This window comes from Eretmochelys imbricata, chromosome 22 (genome assembly GCF_965152235.1).
Source record: "Eretmochelys imbricata isolate rEreImb1 chromosome 22, rEreImb1.hap1, whole genome shotgun sequence".
Taxonomy (NCBI): domain Eukaryota; kingdom Metazoa; phylum Chordata; order Testudines; family Cheloniidae; genus Eretmochelys; species Eretmochelys imbricata.
Genome location: NC_135593.1, coordinates 9,853,180 through 9,875,359, shown reverse-complemented (window position 1 = coordinate 9,875,359; position 22,180 = coordinate 9,853,180). Strand labels below are relative to the sequence as shown.

Sequence of the window (22,180 nt, the reverse complement as noted above, 5' to 3'; positions counted from 1 at the left end):
CTAACCTGCAAAATGGGTTCCCGTATTAACTAGTTGTGGTCAGGTCATAGGTGCCACTTTATTGTGGTATTTCAGTACTCCTCCAAGATTCATGAAAGGTTTGAGTTTGGGTCTAGTTTTAGGAGAGGGCACAGAGGCTACTTCTGAGTTTTTCCACACTGGTCTGCTCATCCCTATTTGATACATTTCGTGTACTAGTTTTCATTATCATGCAGAAGATCAGGGACGGACGCAAGCATCGGCTTACTCTGATGTTAGCATCCAAGTGTCCTCTGTGCTATAAACATTCCCATTGATTTGCTCTATCAAAGGTCTCCTGCCCTATTTCTTCGGCTGCTGTCTCATAATTCCTAATGACAATTTCCATTAAACCAACAATAGCTCTCTGTCCGCCTCACTTACATAGGACTTAGGCTGAGGGTGCCAGCTTTTCCTCTCCACTGGACCTGTACTGCTGCTTTAAAAATACATTAAACTGCAGAAATGGGTTCAGGGCTAGAGAGGAGCAAGGTGTGTGTGTGGGGGGGGGTAGTATGGGGGGCATTCATGTGCATGCACCCCAAAAGTCAGTGCTGGAAAACAGTTTGAGGTTTTGGAGATGCCAGTGCACCTCAGAGGGCTTCCTTCTCCACTTTCACCCCGTTCTTTGGCTCTGGTGGCTTCTTCTCTGGAGGACCCTTCCCAATGGAGTACACACTTTTGGGGGTAACCTGACACCTGCTTGGGTTTCCAGAAGGCTGGGCAACCACCAAAGAAAGAGAAACTATTCTGTTCAGTTGCTTTAGCTCCACTCCTTTATCATCTGGTCTGAGTGAATCTGCAAAGCTGTGTCTATGCAACCACACTATGGCCCTTACGTGAAAGCCCAGCGTGCATTCAAGATGGGGAAAAAAAAGGACACCGTTCTTTGCCTGCTTGCTAGGTCTCAGCTGACTAGTCTCAGACATCCCTTAGGCAGCCTCTACCTTTCGGTCAAAGGACCCAGTAGAGGACTTGAGCACAGCTCAAAACAAGAGTTACTGCATGCAAAGCCGACTCGACCTGAGACCTTGTTTTAAGAACGAGCAATTGAGCAGACCGTGAGTTCAGGACTTGTGGGCCAAGTGATTCCATTTCACACTCTGAAGAGCTTTCGGATTCCATTCTATGGGGTAGGGTTGAGTGATCCTTAGACGGAAGAAAGTAATTTAGCTGCAGAGAGTTTCTCTTCCAAGGAGAGAGGACCACTTGTGCTGCCAGACATAGTCAATGCACATTTGTGAAGCACTGTGAGATCTTCAAGTGGACAGAGCTGTAAATGGGCAAAACACCCCCATCATTATTTTGATCAGCGTCGTGCTTCAGAATAGACTAGCCTGGTGGGATGGGGGTCAGAATGGGTTGGGTGGAGGGGGAGCAAGGTTGAGCTGGAGACACACATTCCAGACTGCAGAGCACTTGGCTTCTTGAAACATGCAGCAGGTTCATGTGTCAGAGGGTCAAGAGACCCCGCCAAACAGAGGAATATAGGTGCCTAGCTCCCGTTGATTGACGAGGAGAGTTGCATGCCTAACTGACCTTTGTGCTTTTGAAAACCTGCCCAGCACAGGTGTCTACACTGTAACCCAAGGTCTGATTGCAGCTTGGGTAGCTGTACTGGTGACACCAGACTTAAAAAAAAGCAGCGACACAGGCTTCAGCACGGGATGTACAAGCACGTCAGGGACCCTGAGTGTGTACTCACATGGCTACCCTGTGCTGCAGTCTTCATGGCCATGTCCGCACTGCCAATTTTAGACATGCTAGCGTGGGTACAGTTTGCAAGGGTGGGTCTCCCTGAGCTGCCGGCACACCTTAGATTGCAGTGTGGGTGTGTCTTCAGTGTCTTCAAGGTTTTTACTTCAGTAACTCAACAGCCCTTGTCATGTGGCTCCTAACAGCATCTCCCCAAACGGCCGGCACATCCCATGGAACATCAGACTCTTACATTCAAATCAAAATACATGCACTCCCAGCAGAGCTCCTGAGATTCAGCTGACAGACCGTTTGGTGTGTGGAGGAGGCTTAGTTTTGGGTGGTAATATTAGAAAGGGATTGTGGTAACACAGCCCTTCGCTGTAATATAGCACCAAGGATCTATCACGTGGTCAAGTTCACTAATTAATGACACTTTACAGTCCCCTTGCAACTGCTGCCTGGAATCTGTGGAGATAGCTGTGTTATCAGTGCCATAGGTAATACATAGCTATAAATAGAAAAATGTATTGTATATAGGTAGGTAGGTAGGTTTCTCTTTTTACACTCTTAGTCCAGTGTAAATCTATGTGCATGCTACCACTTAGGGTGAAGGGATGTATGTACAACTCATGATAAGCCAGAGACTTACAGTATACTCAAGTTTCAGAGTAACAGCCGTGTTAGTCTGTCTTCGCAAAAAGAAAAGGAGGACTTGTGGCACCTTAGAGACTAAGCAATTTATTTGAGCATGAGCTTTCGTGAGCTACAGCTCACTTCATCAGATGCATACTGTGCATACACATACTGTGTATACTCAAGATGAGGATCTGGTGGTTTGTTGCTTCGGGTCACAAGCTGACCCCAGTGTGCTGGAGCCTTTCTTCAGAGCAAGGCAGTGAAGTTACCCTGCAGCAAATGAATCTGTTAGGACTTGATCCAAAGCCCATTGAAGTCAGCTGGAGTTTTCCTAAAACTGTAATGGGGGTTGGATTAGGTCCTTAGTCATCAAAATACAGATGTTTGTCTCTGTAAACCAGAGGCTCAGGCTCCTAATCAAGGGGGAGCTTATTTCAAGTTAGAATACTCAACCACATAGCCCAGTCAAATTTCCCTTTCCAACTGAAATGACTTGATCAAGGGTTTTGTTCTTATTTTCCCCTGTAGTCTGAATCTGAGCTTAAAATAAAAAGCTTTTTGAAAAAATAATAAAGTAACTTGGTTTAAAGGATCAAACCGTGGTTTCCGGATTTGCTCGATTTGGAGCATTAATTCAGAAAATCCAGTGAAAAGCTTTAGGGAACAGATACAGTCATTTAGCGGCTATGAGGCCAGTGTAAACTTGGTTTTCTCTCCCCTTGTGCCTTCCTGGTTCAAACAGGGTCAGTATACACTGACCGCAAGACCACTCTGTCCCCGTGAGCAGTAGCATCACACAGCCTGCGGTAAGCTGCCCATAGTCGGTACCTAGTCCCATTGAACCTTAGTCTGCCTACAGCTGTTCAAGGCTGAATGTAGAAAGGAAAGTCAAAGGGAAGAAAGAGAGGTTGTATCTAAATTACATAAAGGGCTCTTCTGCGTAACCAGAGAAGGTGAGATTTGTGCTCCAGCCACTTGCTGAGTATGATCCTACTTATTTATTTAAATCAGCTGGTTTAGAATGTCCTCTTCACAAAGGGCTCGAACAGGGAGTTGAGGTGTGATTTGGACCAGACCTGTGCAAAATTTAGCAGCTTTTGTGAGCAGAGGGCTGTGTGAACCTTTTAACAGCAAGATGGGCCTGAATCCAACCCCTGGACTCAAGAACCCTGGAGCTTTGTGGCAATCTGGACTTGGATCCAAACTTTGCAGGAACCCTTATCTCGGAAATGAGCAGAACCGCAGCTCCTCAAGGAAAACGTCCCCAGATTCTGAGGGCATTGGCTCTCGATCCAAACATGGCTCATTCGTGTTTCGCTTATCCTCAGTGAGGGCACATGGTCACCTGTCCATGAAGAAGCAGCATGCACGTGTAGAACACGGTTCAGATTATCGAACAGCAAGACGACTAGAAGATGTGGAAAGAAAAACATGGGTGTATCAGTGCCATGGAGCGGATAGACCTATGGCTCAGAGAGAAGAGATGATGCCAACAGCAGGAATTGGGAATTAACACAAAGCGCTTTCTGCCCTCGACACCAAAAATAAATATCACCAGTGACAATGATGGAAACCTGACAGACACTGCCCTGCCCTCTGGGATATATTGTATTAAACCGAATGTTACATGCTGCAGATGCCATTGTACCAGAGGCTAATTTGATGATTTGCATTGCTGAGAGGGGATTAGTGGAACCTCCCATTTTGATGGCCTGTTTCTAATTTGCATTTTTAACGAGGTGGGACCCCAGCCAGGTTTTTGTTCCTTTGTGTTTACTTCTGAGGAAATGTGTTTATTTCCAATGATTACAAATAAATCTCTTCTTCCTTTTCTCCAGCTGCCTCAAATAAAAGGCATTCAGAGCATGTTAACTCTGTAGCCAGAGTGACTACCAGAAGAAGAGAAAATATTCAATTATGAGTCCCCTGAAAACGTAATTAACGTTCCCTTCTCAAAGAGCATGGTGCCTGCACTTTTGTTCTGCCTCCTTTTACAGGTAGTTACGGCTGGAAACTTTCACAGCTGAAATGTGGAGCCAATGTTGTCAAGTAGCTGGAGCAATGAATTGGGAAGCTAAAGAATCTTTGGACTAAGATACTTACTCTCATATATTATTGGTACAACGGCAATGTGTAGAGACCCAAATGAGATGGGGACTCCATTTTGCGAGGCACATACACACATGCTGGGAGGGATGGCCCCTGCCCCAAAGAGATGGTGATCTAACAAGGCATATCATTCTTCCCAAAGTGCAGATGAGAACCTGAGGCACAGACGGATCGAGTGACTTTCCTAACATCACTTAGTATGTGTGTGGCAGAAGCAGTGCCTTGGCCCCACGACCACTCTGCCTGTCTGCTGAGATGTTCTCATGGCTTTGAACTAAGCATCTGAACTTTTCAGGAGGCTTGATCAAATTGTCAGCGGTCTTAAACCTCCCCTCCTTGAGACTTTTGTTCCTCCCAGGCATATACATGTTTAACGTCTGTTTCCCCCCCTCCTCCAACTTCTTTATCTGTCACCGATCCCCCTAAACCTCAGCATTAGAGGAAGAGTGGCACTCTGACTGGAGAGCAGCAAAGCCTGGTATTCCTCTTGCAGTGCAGCTGGCTGGCACTGCTGCAAATGAAACCTCGCTCCTCCGAAAGCCATGCAAAGCCATTCTCTGCAGCAGGCCTGCCTGCTACCTGCTTAATGTGACACTGATAGGAGTCTAGGGGTGAAACAGCAACCACAGGAGATGAAGGTGGCTTCTGTTCTTTAATCTTCCCTACATGGTAACAGCATGTCAATATCATTAATGAGCCCAGGTGTAGGCCTGCCTGAGTGATCCAAGCAGGGGGCTCTGCTAATAGGCCTCCAGAGATAGGGGCTGACCACTCGCTGGAGGAGAATGCAAAGGACTTAGCGGCACTATCTATATTGTTGACACTAAGTAAAATAATTCCCTGGAAAACTTCAAAATTAGCATGTAAAGGAGGAAGAATGGTTACAATTAGAGTGCAAGCAGCAGAATCTCGGTGCCCCAAAGTCCCTCCTTCATGCATCTTCTCACTCTGCTGCGGCATTCAGATTTGTCTCCATTGTCTCTTGCAAAGCTGCATGACCAGTAAGGAAGCTCTTGTGCTTTCAGAGCCATGATGGGGGTGGGGTAGGGGGAGGGGGGATAAAAAAGACGCCTTTCCTTTAGATAGCATGGATTTGTCAGTATCAGCACAGACAGGGTAGAGCCCCAGCACTGCATGGCTTCTTCTTGCGGTTTCCGCTGCTGGGGAAAGAATGAGGAACTAGCCCTGATGGCCACCTGTTGTTGTCAGTGAACCAGTTGTAGTGACCTTCTTTTTCAGTCTGTTTGCTGCCGTGTGAGACCAAAGTCTCTACCCCAAAGAGCAGAGAATATAAACTCGACAGACACAGAGGAAATTGTATGCATGTGATACACACAGGAGCACTATAGTGGGATGTAACACATCATCTAAACCAGGGATGGGCAAACTATGGCCCGGGGGCTGCATCCGGCCCTTCAGACATTTTAATCTGGCCCTCAAGTTCCTGCCGGGGAGCAAGGTTTGGGGTTCGCCCCGCTCTGGTGCCCCAGCCGGGGAGCAGAGTCGGGGGTTGGCTCTGCGCGTGCTATCTCTCTGCTCGACTTCGAGAAGCAGCGCCATGTCCCCCGTCTAGCTCCTACGTGTAGGAGCAGTCAGGGGGCTCTGTATGCTGCCCACGGCACAAGCACAGGCTCAGCAACTCCTGTTGGCCAGGAACCGCAGCCAATGGGAGCTGCAGGAGCAGCGCCTGCGGACGGGGCAAAGTGCAGAGCAGCCTGGCCATGCCTCCGCGTAGGAGCCAGAGGGGGGGACGTGCCGCTGCTTCCGGGAGTTGCTTGAGGTAAGCACTGCCCGGAGCCTTCCCGCTTCCTGAGCCCCAACCCTCTGTCCCAGCCCTGATCACTTTCCCACCCTTCAAACCGCTCAGTCCCAGCCCAGAGCACCTTCCTGCACCCCCAACCCTCATCCCCAGCCCCACCCCAGAGCCCACCCCCCCACACACCCTAAGCCCCTGCCTCAGCCCAGAGCCCCCTCCTGCAACCTGAACTTCTCATTTCTGAGCCCACCGCAGAGCCCACACCCCCTCCCACACCCGAACCCCCAATTTTATGAGCATTCATGGCCTGCTATACAATTTCCATACCCAGATGTGGCCCTCAGGCCAAAAAGTTTGCCCACCCCGATCTAAACAAAGAAAGCACGAGACAAGAAAGGCTGGTTTTGGGGGTGCGGGGGTTCCTGCAAGTTTGTTGGAAGAGCCACCAGCTGATGGCTTTCTGCTACGGGCAAAAGTTACGCAGTTGGCTTGCCCTGCAGAAATAGGTGTTTGCAAGTTGATACAACTTCACTCCTCCTAACCCCAAACGCAGAATTAGTGATGGGGGAGACTGGTAAATGTTCAGGGTCTAGCTGCAAGTGTTTGGTGACGCCAGTTCTGAACCCTTCCCTGTGCTCTCAAGCCAAGAGAGGCTAAGGCCGCCCAAAATTTGGATCCAAGTTTCAAACAACCCCCAGATCAGGTGATTATAAAAATATAGGCCACTTGTAAAATTAGGAGCCAGGTCTGGTTCACATCTCAGCCCTACTCTCTAAATGTGGGAGTGTTTAGCTCAGGTTTTGATTCAAGCCCCTGTTTAGATTCAAGGAAAGGCTTCCGCAGGATCTGCAGTTCTTCAGGGGTGCTGCCGTGAAGGGAGGAAGTCTGTGTGGTGGCATTGTGGGGCTGAACCTGCAGGGCGCTCAGCGCTGAGCACCCTTCGCTCTTGCTGTTTTTAGCGGGAAGGATGACCATACCTACAGAAAGGGGGACTGAATCCTGGGAAGAAGATTTGGGGGGTTGTGGGGGGGATAATAAGGGGAACATGAGCTCCTAGTGCAATGCTGTAGCCAAAAAGGACTAATGAGATCCCAGGATACAGGGGAATCCCGAGTAACAGTAGAAATGTTATTTTAACCCTCTGTATTTGGCGCTGACGAATATTACCCAGCCGAAACACAACATCTGAGAAGGGTTATTTCCTGTCTCATCAGACACACTCTCCTCACCTGCCCCACCTCCTTCTGGATTTGCGACACAGTGGTTCCTTGGGAGATGGATACAGAGCCTTCAGGAGAATGTTATTGCAGGTTTGTCTTTGTTCTTAATTAGATCCCTTCAAGGGAAAACCTCCTGGCCCAGTTTATTATCCGGCTTTGTCAGAGCTTATCTGCTTTATCTAAACAATTTGGAGAAGTCTCTTTACCTGTTTGCTTTACGGGAGACATTATCATAATCCTTTGCAATTGGAAATAGGAACAAAGGGCCACTCCACAGACGAGGGGATGCCTGAGGCTTAGGAGCTAATGGATATTGGCCTTGGAACATGTCAAAGAATTATGCAGGGTGCTACTGGAATTTTGGTGCCTATGGCCATTTGTAGTTAGACCCCGATTTCCAGTGTGGACAGGTTCTGTAAGCAGACCCTTTGAAAATACAAAACTCGGCATACAAGTAGCCAGCCCATGTGCAAAGTGACAGAGTTTCTTGGTCTCAATTTTGCTGGAGCATCTCCAGGGCTGATGTGTCAAGAAGAATTTGTTATTTCTGGTGACGTACTGGTTCATATTAACCATAATCAATAGGTGTGCTGCTTTCTCCCATCAGACACCAGCCTGAGCTCAAGTTTTGGCATTGTGTGAGGGTCATCTCTTTGTAAAGTCACGTCCCATGGGAGTTTTTGCCTGAGAAAGCGCTTCAGAGAGCAAATGTTTGCAAAATGTACCCAACACACCCGGACCCGTGCAGTTCTCCCGCTTTCATTGCAAACTCAAAACTCAGCCCTGGTTCAGTGAGTCAAACATTGGCAGGTGTATGGTTTTGATGCAGTGCAGCAATTTCACCTGCTTTTTGCTTTGAGTTCTTTGGGTGCATTCCAAACTCATCGGGTGGCTGAAAGAAGGTGTGGCTGAGGTTCAAGCAGCCTTAGCTAGAGACTCAGCGGGCCTGGTTCTGATCTTGTTGACTCTGTCTTTTAACTGAATAACTCCACGGACATCAACAGAGCCAATCCTGACTTCCACCGGTGCAAATGAGATCAGGAGCCAGACCAGAAACTCACAAATACTAGACAAGCGGATGCAGTTACATGGGGGCATGTTGTGCTCCACACTACATGGGTTTGCACTGCACCCAGTAAGCAAGAGAAGCATTTGAGCAACGGAGTTTTAACTTGCACAAAACTGGAGTAAACGACTCTTCACTGTCACTTCAAACCCTAGTCCCTGTACTTCTCCCCTAATGAGGGGACCAGATAGTACCTTGAGGGGCTTTATACTAGATATTTATATGAGAACAGACATGCAAGTTGTCTGTTTTACATATTACTGCCCTGATTTTTTCAGTTCACGCAATGAATAATTTACAGAAAATGTGTGTAAGTATCTCTTTATTATTCATTATAATGAACTGAGACAGGAGTAATAGTCCACTAGACTGGAATTCCCTAGGGCTCAACTTAACTAGGCTGCGCTTAGCTCTCCCACGGTTCATTTGAATAAAGGAAGGGCTCTGAATCCTGACATTAGAATAGCAGGGTATGTTGCAGGTCAGGACTGGGGTGTGCTGGCAGAGCTCTGGGGGTGTGGGAGAAGGACTGGGATAGCAGTGGGAGGGATGCTGCCCATCAGGGGTAGGGGGGTTGCTTTCGATTCAAGCCCACCTTTCATTTCATGGATGGCCTTCCCCAGAACTTGCAGTTCTTCATGGCTGGCTGCTGTGAAGTGAGGAGTCTTTTGGGGCGGCACTCTGGGGCTGATCCTGCTAGCTGCAGGGCACCTCCTGGGAAGCACTGTGTGCCCTCCACCTATGCCGACTTCCAGGAGACTTGCATCAGCTCACCACCTTGCAAAACCTCACCTTGCGATGTTGGGGACAGGAATAGCACAATGTGGGTACGGCAGGTGAGGATTGAGATTCACTGGTCGAATTCTGCGGGTGCTGAAGATTAGCCCTGCAGGTGATGCCACATATCCGGATTAAAGTGCATTGGCAGAGTTGTACACAGAAGCCAAGACCTGGGCTGCGAGTCCAGATTAAGGTGCATGGGCAGAGTGGTATAAGGGGAACATGAAATATGATTCCAGTGGCTCAATCCGTCTGTTGTTAAATACCCTGAAAAGATTTTTATTCTGAACTTGGATGGGGGAAATGCAGGGTGGAATGACCCCTCTTCCCCATGGTCTGTGGGTCCACCATGTCCTTGGGCTCCCATTCAATGATGCGGTGTCTCCTTCTGGAGTGGTGGAACCTGTCCCTTTGCCGCTCCTCCAGCTCTTGAGAGGCAAAGCTTATGTAGCTGCAGAAACGGCATCTTATTTGAAATATGGCAGCCTCCTGGGGTAAAGGTAATAACATGCCAAGCTCAACGGGCCATCTATCTTCCTAGGAGTCCACACTTGAAGTGGCTAGTGGGAGCACGCAGCCGCTACAAGGGGAGAATTATTTGTTTAAGGGGGAATATATCTCTAATTCCTCTGCACCGTGTGCCCAGGGGGGCACTGAAATATGCTTAATTCAGTCCCACCCGCACACCCCAAATCATAACCATGATAGAGTTGACACTTGGTGAACATGGCGTGGGAGGCGTATAACTTTTCTGCAGCTTTGGTGCAAGAGGCCCGACACTCTCCTCCTGCCACATCTGGCGGCAGAGGTGAGTGAGATGAAACGTCTTGGAAGACAATTTATAAGCCAATTTATACTGCCAATTTATAAGCTTGAAGAGGGGGCTGAGCAGAAGCAGCAGTGTCTGTGCATGGCGTGACCCAGCATGGCCTGATGATCCTGCCTCAGCACAGGGGGAAGGACCCGATAACCTCTTGGGGGCCCTTGTGGCCCCAGATTGCTGTGATTTCGATGGCGTTAATACTCTGAGAATTCCCCTTCCATACCAATGTCAAATCACATGCCTCAAACACAAAAAGAGGTACCTGGGCCCCCCTGCTCCCATCCCTCCCATTTGAAAACAGAAGCAGCCTTGGACTTGTTCGTTTGCTAGGGATTAATGGCCCGCTTGGGCCAATATGGGCTACAGACACAGCTTTTCGGCAAGGTACAGTGGAGGACCAGGTTAGTATCTGAGACAGCCTCTGATGGGGGTCTGTGTCCCATTGGCAGCTGGCTGAGCTTGATAAGCTTAGGTGGGTCTATAACTGTAAGGGTGGTGGTGTGGTTAAGGCACTAGGCTGGGACTCGGGAGACCTGGCTTCGATTCTTTCCGCTGCCGCAAACTCCCGTGTGGCCTTGGGCAAGTCACTTCTCTCGACTTGCCTCAGTCCCCCATCTGGAAAATGGGGATGAGAATACTCCCATTTCCTGCCCTTTGTCCCTCTTTTCTATTTCGATCATAAGGCTCAGGTTTTTAAAAGGTGGTGAGGTGTTACTGCACTCAGCCTTCAAGTCCTACGGGACTGAGGTGGCTAAGTTCCATTTTCAAAAGAGATATTGGACCCTAAGTCTATTGAAAGTCAAAGAGACTCAGGTGCCTAAAGCCCAGATCCGTAAAGGTATTTAGGTGCCTAACTTGCATTATTTTCAGTGATTTGAGAATCTGGGCCTAAGTCACTTGTGAAGTTAACTCACTCAGGACTTGCAATGCTGAGCAGAGCAATGCCTAAATCCCTCAAAAATCTGGGCCTATGTGCTTTGGGGCAGGGACTATTTCCTAAAGTGTCTTTACAACACCTAGCACGATAGGGCCCTGATCTTAGCTGGGCCCCATAGGCACTGCCACAATGCATAGAACAATAATCACCAAGCCACTTCGCAGCTCTGTGCCTCCGTTTCCCCATCTGTAAAATGGGGATATCACTGGCCTGCCTGTCAGGGGAATTATGAGAGTTCATTCATTCATGTATGAAAAGCCCTTGGAGATCTTTGAAAGGACAGTGCTGTAGGAGGACCAAATATTACTATTACAACCCACCAGTTAGTCCATTTTATCACAACCAAGTGTTCGTGCCTTCCGTGCTTGCTGAAGCTTTGGAAAGAAAGGGAATGCTCTGGAGAAATGCTTAGCTCCTGATATAGCCAAACATGTGATGCTTTTTCCGTGGGTGCTCCCAAGGTAGACAGACCCAGGAGTAAAATACATCAAGATCATCTATCAAATAGAATTAAAAAGACATGTGTTCCAGCCTTCCAGGAACATTTTAATTCCTTCTTTGCGCCATTCCTCACCGATGGTAACTAACCGCTCAGAAACGTAGCTCTAAAACTGTCCAGTGTCGAGTGGCAGGAGAGGGGAGGGCTGGACCTAGGCAGCAAATAAATAATTGAAGAGAGAGAGAGAGAGATTTACAGCTGTTTCTCCAAAGGCCCCCCTTATTCTTCGTCTTTCTCCTTTGCCTCTTTCCCTGTCCATTTCTTGCCTTTATGCTGAGTCTGTTCAAGCCCTCTGGGGCTCAGCACAGTATATCTCACAGGGGCCGCCGGGAGGGCCTTACTGACAAGCCAAGCTGTCAGCAGATTTCACAGCTTCATCTAAAATTCTGTGTGTCCAGCCAAGGGAAAGGGGAGGGTTGGGGCTGTGATGGTCATGAGAGAGGGGACCTATGGAGAGCCGCTCTGGGCGTTCAGAGGACAACAGAGTGGCTTCCACCCAGAAAGGTGACACTGTTCCTTTCTGGGGGGACAGTTTCTCCAACGCTTCAGAGCACCACATGGTACTGCAGTGAACAGTCAAAACTTATCCGCATAAGGCTAGGACGTGACTGAACAGGTGGGATGTGTCAAATACCCTGGGATACATCCCCTCCAGATTCCCGCCCTGGAATTTGGAACTGAAGGGCACTCTGTGAATGTCTTTAGTATTGTCCCTTCTGAAAAGTCCCGTGGAATCGTTTCTGTGGTCGTTTGTCCAATTAATATGAGTTGTAACCTCTTGGGGGTCAGGAACCTGCTTTTTATGTGGAGTCCCTACTACACTTGTGGAGGCTATGGGATAAGAATAATAATGAATACTTTTGCTAGAGTGGTTTCTATAAAACCCTATTTCATTGTTTTGCTGCCCTATTGTTTGCATCTCTATTATCCTGTACAGAGCTTTTTCATATTAAGTTGCCCAATCCCACTAGTGAACAAAATGACCTCTTTTCAGCGTCACTATTGGGCAGCTCTGTGGGCACGTTCCCAGCTGGCCATTGGCCTGTTTTCTGACACTGTCTCCCTCCATTTGTAGGTGTACTGTGGATGAGAGGGTCACGCGAGTAGCTTGGTTGAACCGTAGCACCATCCTGTACGCTGGAAATGACAAGTGGTCTATAGACAACCGCGTGGTCATCCTATCGAACACGAACACCCAGTACAGCATCAAGATCCATAATGTGGACGTGTACGACGAGGGGCCCTACACCTGCTCCGTGCAGACAGATAATCACCCGAAGACCTCACGGGTGCATCTGATCGTGCAAGGTAAGGCTTAGCGCTGCACGCTGAGAAAGAAACTTGTTAAGCTGAAGGACGACAGGGCTTCCCATCAGTACAGCTTCTATTAGGTGCTGCTGACGATGTGCAGGGGATAATGAGACTGATAATTCCTGCTCTCTCTGTCTTGGATGCTTAGTAGTTGGGCATTGAAATCTTGTCCTTTGGCTGCTGTTCCACACTCTGCTAGGTGTCCCAATGTCCTCTGATGATTATCCCATTGCAAGTGCTCTGCCGTCTTGGGATTGAATATAGATGAAGTGAGCTGTAGCTCACGAAAGCTTATGCTCAAATAAATTGGTTAGTCTCTAAGGTGCCACAAGTCCTCCTTTTCTTTTTGCGAATACAGACTAACATGGCTGCTACTCTGAAACCTGTCATAGTACAACTAGTTACTCTGCTAATTGAAAGTTTAGCTTGGGCCCCTTAGAGCTTGCCTCTTCCAGTTGGGAATTGCACCCAGGACTAATGGTTGTTAGCCAGGTATGTTATCAGCAAAGACATGGACCCATCAGCTTAAAGGGTCTGGATTGTTGTGGTCAATGAGCTCAGCTGGAGACTGCTTTTGAAGATCCTCCTGGTAACAGCTCAAGTATTTCCCATAGAAGAAGGCGAGAATGGCAAGCTGAAGTTTGTTTTGATAGTATCCTAGGCATTGGAAGAGCTGGCCAGGATACTATTCTTGCTTTCCCGCCTGCTTAGTAGGGCTCAGTTCCAGAGGAATAAGGGATTCTTAGCATTGGAAGTGATGTCTCAGTGGCACCTTACTGGCCTTGACAGCAAAGTTATCTTCTTCTTTGGGAAATGCAGTGCTGAAATAAAAGAACTGTCAGGTACTGTAGAGGAACAGATTCAAAGAGAACAAGGCTATCACTTTTCAGGAAAGAAGACAGATTGTGTAAGTACATCAAAGTCAATACAGGCCATAAAGGGCTTTTGGCACACAGCTTCAATGGATAATGCTATTAGAGAAACGCCTTGGCATAACATAAGCTGTTGGGTTGAAAAGTGGGAGTCTCGGAGTCTCTTCAATCAGAAGGCTCTCAGAGCTTCTAGATCTGAGACAGGCTGGGTAGGAGGAGGTGGGCTGCAGCATGTATCTCTTTTTGAAGGCGTTCCATTGAATTGGAATATTTGATCCAAATCAGACAAGTCTGAAAGCTTCCAGTACCTGTTGGATAACATGAACTATAAACTCAGAAGGCATGCGCCCTGCATCCCCTGGAAGGAGAAGGAATCCTCCTTGCGTGACTAGGTCAGGAAAATGATCCTGTGCATTAAGAAGAGGGGGTGACACTGACACCCTATGGGTTAGAGAGCTTTGGTCACTGGTGGAAAGAGCTGTCAAAGAAGGGGATGTAGGGTAGTTTTCCCAGCCAGTTGAATCATAGAAATAAATGCTGAAATGCATTAGTTCAATTATCTTCAAAGAATAATGAGACCAGCTCTGTCCATGAGGAGCTCTTGTTTTTCTCAGCACTAAACAGATTTCACCCCTTCACCAGCCACCCACCCGCCCACTTCAATTAGAAAGTAACTCCAGATCCCTACTTCTTTGCAACAGCTATCGGGTTTTGTCCAGTCTATAGATTAATTTTTCAGAGTTAGTGTTAGTTCAGGTTAGATAAAGATAATGAAAGTTTCCTAATCCTCTTAAAGAAGATTTATCTGGCTGAGTAGAAAGCTCTCAGAATACAATAAGGCATGTATAAAACCAGGACCTAATCTTTCCTTTAATTTCAAACAGCTGATGGGTATTGATTTTGCAATGAGCAAATCTGAAAAATATCTGTGCCCCAACCTGTTTCTTAAAAAAACTCCTACAATTATTTATCCTCTCTCCATTTAGAAATGCTAAGGTCTGATTACTCCCACCAATCAGCTATCATTAAGGAAGAGAAAAACCCACCCAAATCTGTCACCTACCCAGTTAATTATGTATAGATCTAGGAATCAGTTACCTCACCGCTTGCCCAGATTATTGTATGCTGTTGTTCTTGCCAAGCCTCTGATGGAATTTACTGTCATAGTCCATTTGGGGGGGACAATATGCTGCACCAGGCATTCTAAAATAATCAAGGCATTGTCACCAGGGAAGGGCAAAACTGATTTGGGAAAAACAAAATAACTTACTCGGCCTTTCCCTCCCCGTTTGGGGGCATTTCTAGACCCGAACTCAGACAAAGCAGCTGCTGAAATGTTTGCATGGCTGCATATTCCATTTTTACACCCATCTACACATCTGACATTCAGCAGGGTCTGGAAAGCCAAGCACTAATATACCCCCCCAAAAAAGCCTGATCTTGTGAGATATGCACCTAAATTTGCAGAGCCAAGAGACTCTGAGACATCTCTCTCTATAACCCGAATCTATTTATCTACCCTATCCTGTCTTTATCTTTCTAATTCATCCATTGCCCATTTCTGATGTATCTGAGCACTTGACACTATTATATAAATCCACGTGAGTGATTTACATGTGGACTTCTCTTTTTCTTTCTCCTCCAAGATCCAAATTCCAAACCTTTTGAGGTTCACCCGTACCTAACTGTAACTAGATACAGGTTCAGAAGGCAAGTTTCAGAACTGGTTATGGATTGCATTTAGGAGAGGGTTCAAGAAGCAGGTTTGATGCCAAGGCAAGTGTTCGGTGTCACGTTTGATGATGCTGAAATTCCTTGTGCTGGTCTTACTATAGTTTATCTCCAGATACATGATTTTGCGATATGGTCCATCTTAGCCTGAAGTCTCAGGAGAACAGCAGTTGCCATCCAAACCATTTACGAGTAAATTAACTATAAATATCCTGGTGTGATTGTCTTATCTCTGTACTGGCACTTCAGTGTAACTACTTACCTGGTTAAAGCTAGGCATATGCTTACGTACCTCACTGAATTGGGGCTTATGTGATCCAGCTTAGTGGTTATATGCCCAGTTTCAAACTGGAACCACTCAAAATGTGTCTGTTTCTGCAAAGTTTCACTTTGAGCTTTGAGGTTAAAATTCCCACCAGTGCCATCGATCTACTGCAGTTATCGTCCCTGGTGTAATTAAGTCCATGTAATAATCAGAGGGATGCTTTTGGCCCTGGGATTGTAAATGGTAGGTATAAACTGGAATTTACAAGGGGGCAGGGCGTGATGTCAGGCTTAACTACAACACCCTTTTGCTGCCTCCACGGGGTTCATATTAAGGACTGGAAAAGACTGGCTGGGGACTAATATTAGGAGAGGAGAATGGATGCAGTATTGTTAGAGAGCAGGAATCAGATGGAAAACGAGGGGCTCTCTTTTTTGCCGCAAGAGTGTGTGTCTGAAATGAGTGTGTGTGTGAGACAGAGAGAGAGATTATATCTTTGCCTATTTCCCCCTCCACACGCTCCAACTCCCTTCTGCACATAACAACCAATATCTTGCCTACTAAAATCCATGTGTCATTATCTTATCTCTTTAAAACAAGACGAAAAAGCCTCTTACTTCACAGAGACACTTGTGCCAAATTCTGCTTGCAGCAAGAGGAGAGTGCAGGGAGGTAGAGATCCAGGGGACTTGCAGCCGTTGCTTTCACAGCAGCGCAGTCTGCAATGCAGACTTTTCCCCTAAAGGGCTCAAGAATCAAGAAGGATCGGGATTGTGATGTTCATGGCCAACCTTCCTCTGGAAATGCTTTATTTCCACACACTGGGCCAGTTTTGCCTCAAGCGTAACCAGGCATTGTTCGGTTGACTTTAATGGAGTTCTCCCCACTTTACGTCAGCTGTGAATTTGGTCAGTAATTCTTAGCTTTACCTTTATTCATCCAGATGACTGGGTCTTCCTTTCACACTCTCCATGTCTGTCCAGTGTCATGATCATGACTCAGCGCTAAGGATGCTTGTGGCCAAATGGTGCTTGAAGCAATTTCATTGCTCGTATGGACAGGGCAAAACCAGGAAGTGTTCGTGGTGCTGAAAATGGTGTTGTCCCGTCCGTACTATCAATTAAGCCATTGTCCGGACGTGCTCAGAGAGAGTGAGGGCAAAGGTCATAGCAATGGGTCAATTTCCCCATTTAGCCGTGCCTTCTAAATTGAATCTGAGTTTGAGGGGCACAAGTGAGTGTGCAAATGGCTGATTTTTTTGGTCGGCTGGCAATTCTGAAAAATTGGGGGCAGGGGAGATTGTTTCAGGCTGCCCTAAAAACAAAAGTTTATTGAAACTTTCAGCTCCGCAAAATAGTTTCAGGTAGAACAAAACATTTTGTTTGACCCGCAGTAAAATTTTGCATTGAGATTTGGAGCTTTTTAAAACAAAAAGTCATTTGGAATAAAAAAAAAAAATCAAAAACGTTTGTTGACTTCTTTCCGATTTCTGTTTCGACACGCACTGTTTGGCAAAACCGGCACAACTCTGTGAAGCAGCCCAGAGTCACTGACTCTCCATTTTTCACTGGGAAAAAAGTTTCAGCTGAAAAATGTCACCCATTTGTACAGCTGACTGCACTATAATGGAAACCAGTTAACCCGGACGCAGTGCAACTTGCACATTTAAAAAAGCTTTTCCTTACTGGCCTCCTATCAGTGGAAATGAATTAATTATTTTCTTTTTTGTGATTTGGGACTGCTAGCGTGACCCACGCCTGCTTGGTGTGGCGCTCTGTCCCCCTCTAGTGGCACCTAGACCACCTAGCAATTGATGAGTCTGGTACAGCCATGGCTAAAAGCTATGTATCTTTCAGCTCATGCAGTAGGGGCTCATACGCTAAGCTTCAGAGGTCCCAGGTTCGACTGGTGATCGGAGATACAGAAACTTTCACCACTTGTTTCCTGCTTCAGATGCAGCCCGGGTTGATCACGAGTGGGAGCTGTTTTGCTCTGACAACTCTTTGATGGCCTGAGTCCAGTTCTGAGCGGGCAGTATCACAGAGCAAACCACCAGCGTTGACAGTAATTGCCCATCTCAGCAGAGAGGCCAAGGACTAAATGGGCCATGGAGACTGAATGCCCATCTTAACTCTGCAGTTGGTTCTTCCTGGTTAAGGTTGAGAGTTGCAGGGTAAGAGCAGCATATGGAGAATTTGCACAGTTGCAGCACACATTGTCCCTGTTCAGTGGATAAGTAGAGGACTCCAGTCTCTGGGGCTGTCAGTCAGCATTAAATTCATGTACATTTTAAATAAAAAGCCCAAACTCTGCATTATCTCTAGTGTAAACTGTAACATTTTGGACCAGTAATTACAGTGTGTACATGATGTCAACCTTATTTTTCATACAGTGCCTGAAGGGAGACAGTGTTGTCTAGTGGTCAGAGCAAAGGAGTGGGAGCCAATATTCCTGGATTCTGTTCCCAGTTCTCGCCACCTGACTTGCTGTGTGACACGAGGCAAAGTTCGCTAATTGCCTGGTGTTTCCCCATCTCTTAAATGGGGATAATAATCCTTAATTCACTGTTATTAATGCTCATGAAGTGCTGAGAGAGACTCAGATAGAAGTGCTCTCAGGTAGGAGAGCAAAGGATCATCATTTTTACCTAGTTACACCCAGTGGAAATGTCAGTGCTCTGATAGAAAGTTGGCACTTAAAAGACCCTCGCCACGTTCTGCTGAATCAGGATGATTACGGCCAGAATGCAGCAATAAAAATGAAAGAAGGGAAGGGCGGGGGGAATCCTGAGTTCAAAACTTTGAGTGCAGTTTCAGCACGGAGCGAAAATCTACTGGTGAAGCTGAAAACTCCTGAAAACTGGCAAGAAGCCTGAACCCAAATGCTGGCTGTAAAGAGATCCAAGCTTTGGGGGAAATTGCATTTGGATCTGAACATTGTGATTGGCCCTATTCTGTATAACCAGAGGATACAGTGGTCAGGTGGTGAAGGCACTGGACTGCAATTTAGGAGATCTGGGAGGCTCCTTCCAACTCTGTCACCAGCTCTTGGGCGATCTTGGGCAAGTCACTTAAGGTACAGTTTTCAAAAGCATCTAAATGACGTTAGAGCTTATGGCCCAGCTTGACAACGGTATTTAGATGTTGCTCTGCTCAGCATTACAATGCCTAACCGGCTCAGGAGCGTAAGTCTCATTTTCAAAAGTGATTTAGGGACTTAGGAGCCCAAGCCCTATGATTTTTTTAACGAGTCTTAGGCTAAAGGCCTAAGTCCCATTTGCAAATGGGTCTTAGGTGCCTACGTCATTTAGAGCGCGGTTGAAAATGTTACCTTTATGCTGTGTCTGCACGGGTGGGTGGCGTGTAGCGTACGGGCACCATGTGTAACTACAGGCTGCTGTGAAAGGTCACTGCAGCGTGTAGCTACTTGCTGCAGTGAAAAGACTCCAGCAGTAGGGGGGCAGTGGGGAAAGGCTCCAACCACAGGCGTGCCAACTTTCTGATTTCCCTGGGGGTGCTCGAGCCCCACTCCACCCCTTCCCCCAAGGCCCTACCCCTGCCTCTTCCTGCCCCGCTCTGCCCCTCCCCGGAGCACGCCCTGCCCTTGCTCTGCCTCTTCCTGCCCCCACTCCTTCCCCTCCCGCCAGTGCCTTCTGCCCGCCGCTGAACAGCTGATCAGCAGCAGGCGGGAGGCGCAGGTGGGGGAAGAGCTGATCAGCGGGGCCTCGGAGCACCCACAGAGTCAGCACCTATGGCTTGCCTCCCCACTGCCAGATCCTTTCGGCACTGCTGAAGACTTTCCCTGTGGTGGGGAAGCCGTGGGGCACTACACTGCTAAAAATAGGCATGTAGAAACGGGAGGCACTGCTTGGGCGTGTCGAGAGCCATATAGGGTACATATCCCGGGGCGGCCAGGCATGTAGGGCTCTTCCCCGCCTAAGCCGTATCTCACCATCTACACGACTGTCTATACCCATGTTCGCTGAGTGGGCTGTGTCTGTACTCTACAGGCTGCTGTAAGTGTAGGTGTACCTTTAATCTCTTTGTGCCTCAAATCTACATCTGTAAAATGGAGTTCACGTTTTTCTCCAACCCTCTGTCTGCTTGGTTTGTTTAGACAGTAAATTATTTGGACCAGGGTTTGTCTCTTACTACATGTTTGTACAATACTCATTCCCGCTGCTCTCAATGGACGCCTCTAGGCACTCTCATTATAGCACTAATGATAGCAATGGGTGGGAGCAAAGCCCTACCTCTGTCCCAGCCCTCCTGGCATTTTGGGGACATTCAGACGTGGGCCCGAATGTGGAGGCTCAGGTCCATCACCCTGGAAAACCCAGGAGATGCCAGTGGAACCACAGACAGACAGCCTGGGGCAACACAAGTGGGAGGTTCATGCTCCTTGACTTAATGAGCTGCATTGTGTGCTCAGCTTGGCTAGCAAACAGGCATTAATGACCAGTTAGCAACTGTGTTCAGGTCAATTAATTTATATGTGTATTTTGCAAAACTAAAAGTTGCCCGGTTAAATTATTGACTCTTTGTCCGTGTATTCAATATGTTTTTAATTGCACGACTGCAGGGCCAGACCTCCCCTCGTAGCAACCCCGCGGTAAATCTGCCAGTGACTCAACAATCAACAATAAATGTGTCTCTTCATGTCATTATTAATATGTCTCCTGGATTGGTTCATTACAGCAGTTATCAACGGTTTATAAGAGCGGGGATGGCGCAGGGCCAGAGGGCTTTTTTTTTTCCTTTTCTTTTCTCTTTTTCAGAGGCTATCTTGTCGTTATAAGATGGATGGTTTCATGCACACACAAGTGCATGTGTGTGTGAGAGAGAGAAAGAGACAGAGAGAGTTATAAACAGAAAGATACCTGGGATATAATTTAATGTAACTAGGATATGAGCCACCTAATCTTCGTCTTATCATAAACAGCTGCTGGGCTTAGGACTTCTCTCTGTCTATCTCCCTCTGCACTCGCTATCCCTGTATAAATGAAACTAGAGCAGGTTTGGCAGACCAAGTAAAGGTGAATGGGGAGGGAGGGGGGAAATAATTGTCAGAGTGACTTCATTGGCACTAATGACATCAGAGGAGCTGTAATTTCGCGATCAGACCATTTAGAGCCTTTTGCCTTCAAAAGGGTGTTGATTAATAAAGACAGAAATGCAGCTCTTGGAAGGGAAGTGAGATTCCGGCTAGACGGAAGCCAAAAAATCCTCACAGACATGCCAGCCAACAAGGCCACTTCCTTTTCATCTGATTTTTTGTGCGGGTGAGCGATTTGCAATCCTGTCGGAGAGGGAAGCGTCCTTTTTCTGTGTGACATGGAAATGCATGCAGAGAAATCATTGGAAGCATCAGTGGTATAAACCAGAACACTCTGGAATCTACTGACAGGACAGACCTCCCGCAGCCTCCCATGCATGGATTGTCTCAGGATATGGAATATATTTCTCTCTTGAATACAGAGCTCTTAGTCAATGGTTTGGTTGATGCTGTGCATTTTACACTTAATGTACCGCTTAAAAATATCACTCCTTCTCCTCGGTAACACAGACTCCTCAGAGAGGGAAATGAATGACATAAAAAATCATGCATCAGTGACAATTGGGGTGGCATGGAAGAGACTGCAGCAATGGGGGAAGGAGATGAAGGGTGAGTGGAAAAGATGGGAAGTAGTGAAGAGGGCGTAGGGACAGGGATAGGGGAAATGGCAGTTATGGAGTAATACTTACCATCTCTAGGGCACTTTACCAACATCAACCAATTGATCAAGTTAAGGAAGTATAGACAGAGAAGGGCCGGCTGTTTGGAGCAGCTAATAGAAAAATAGAGGAAATTGGAAGAGGTTGATAATGGGAGGCAAAGAAGGAGAGATGGTGTGAGAGTATTAGAAAGGGATGGAGGGAAAATGGAGACAGGATGATAGAAAGTGGGACACAGAAGAAGAAATGGAGACGATCCTGGGGAAACAGGGAAAACACATAGCAAGAGGGAAACATAGAAGGAAGTGAGAAAGAAGAGGTTTGGGGAAGAGGGGAGAACAGGAGATAAAAGGGCTCGATCCTGCAAGGTGCGAAGCCTTTTGGCCCTGCTGCAGGAAAGCGCTAGGGCCAGGTGCTGAACTGTAAGCATGTGATAGTCTCAGTGAAGTCAATGGGAGTGCTTACATGCTGAAAGTTCATAGACTCATGTGGGGTCACAGATTTTAAAGCTAGAAGAGACCAGTATGATCATCTAGCCTGACCTGAATAATATAGGCCAGACCATTTTACTGAGTGATTCCTTCTGCAGCAAGCCCATAACTTCTGGTTGAGTTGAAATGTATCTTTTAGACAGATGTCCAGTCTTGATGTAAAGGTTTCAAGTGAGAGGGAATCCACCATGTACCTAGATAGGCGGTTCCAATAGTCAGTTACCTCATGGTTACAAATTCCTCACTTATTTCTA

General features: G+C 47.1%; 1 protein-coding gene across 4 annotated transcripts in view; it reads left to right on the top strand.

Annotated features, from left to right (window-relative positions):
• Positions 1 to 22,180, top strand: part of LOC144278430 (opioid-binding protein/cell adhesion molecule) — a 335,321-nt gene that overhangs the window by 158,452 nt on the left and 154,689 nt on the right. For all 4 annotated transcript variants that reach the window (XM_077839722.1, XM_077839720.1, XM_077839721.1 and 1 more), the window contains exon 2: positions 12,618 to 12,850. In XM_077839722.1, coding sequence (XP_077695848.1) covers positions 12,618 to 12,850 — 233 coding nt within the window. The remainder of the gene's footprint in view (positions 1 to 12,617; positions 12,851 to 22,180) is intronic.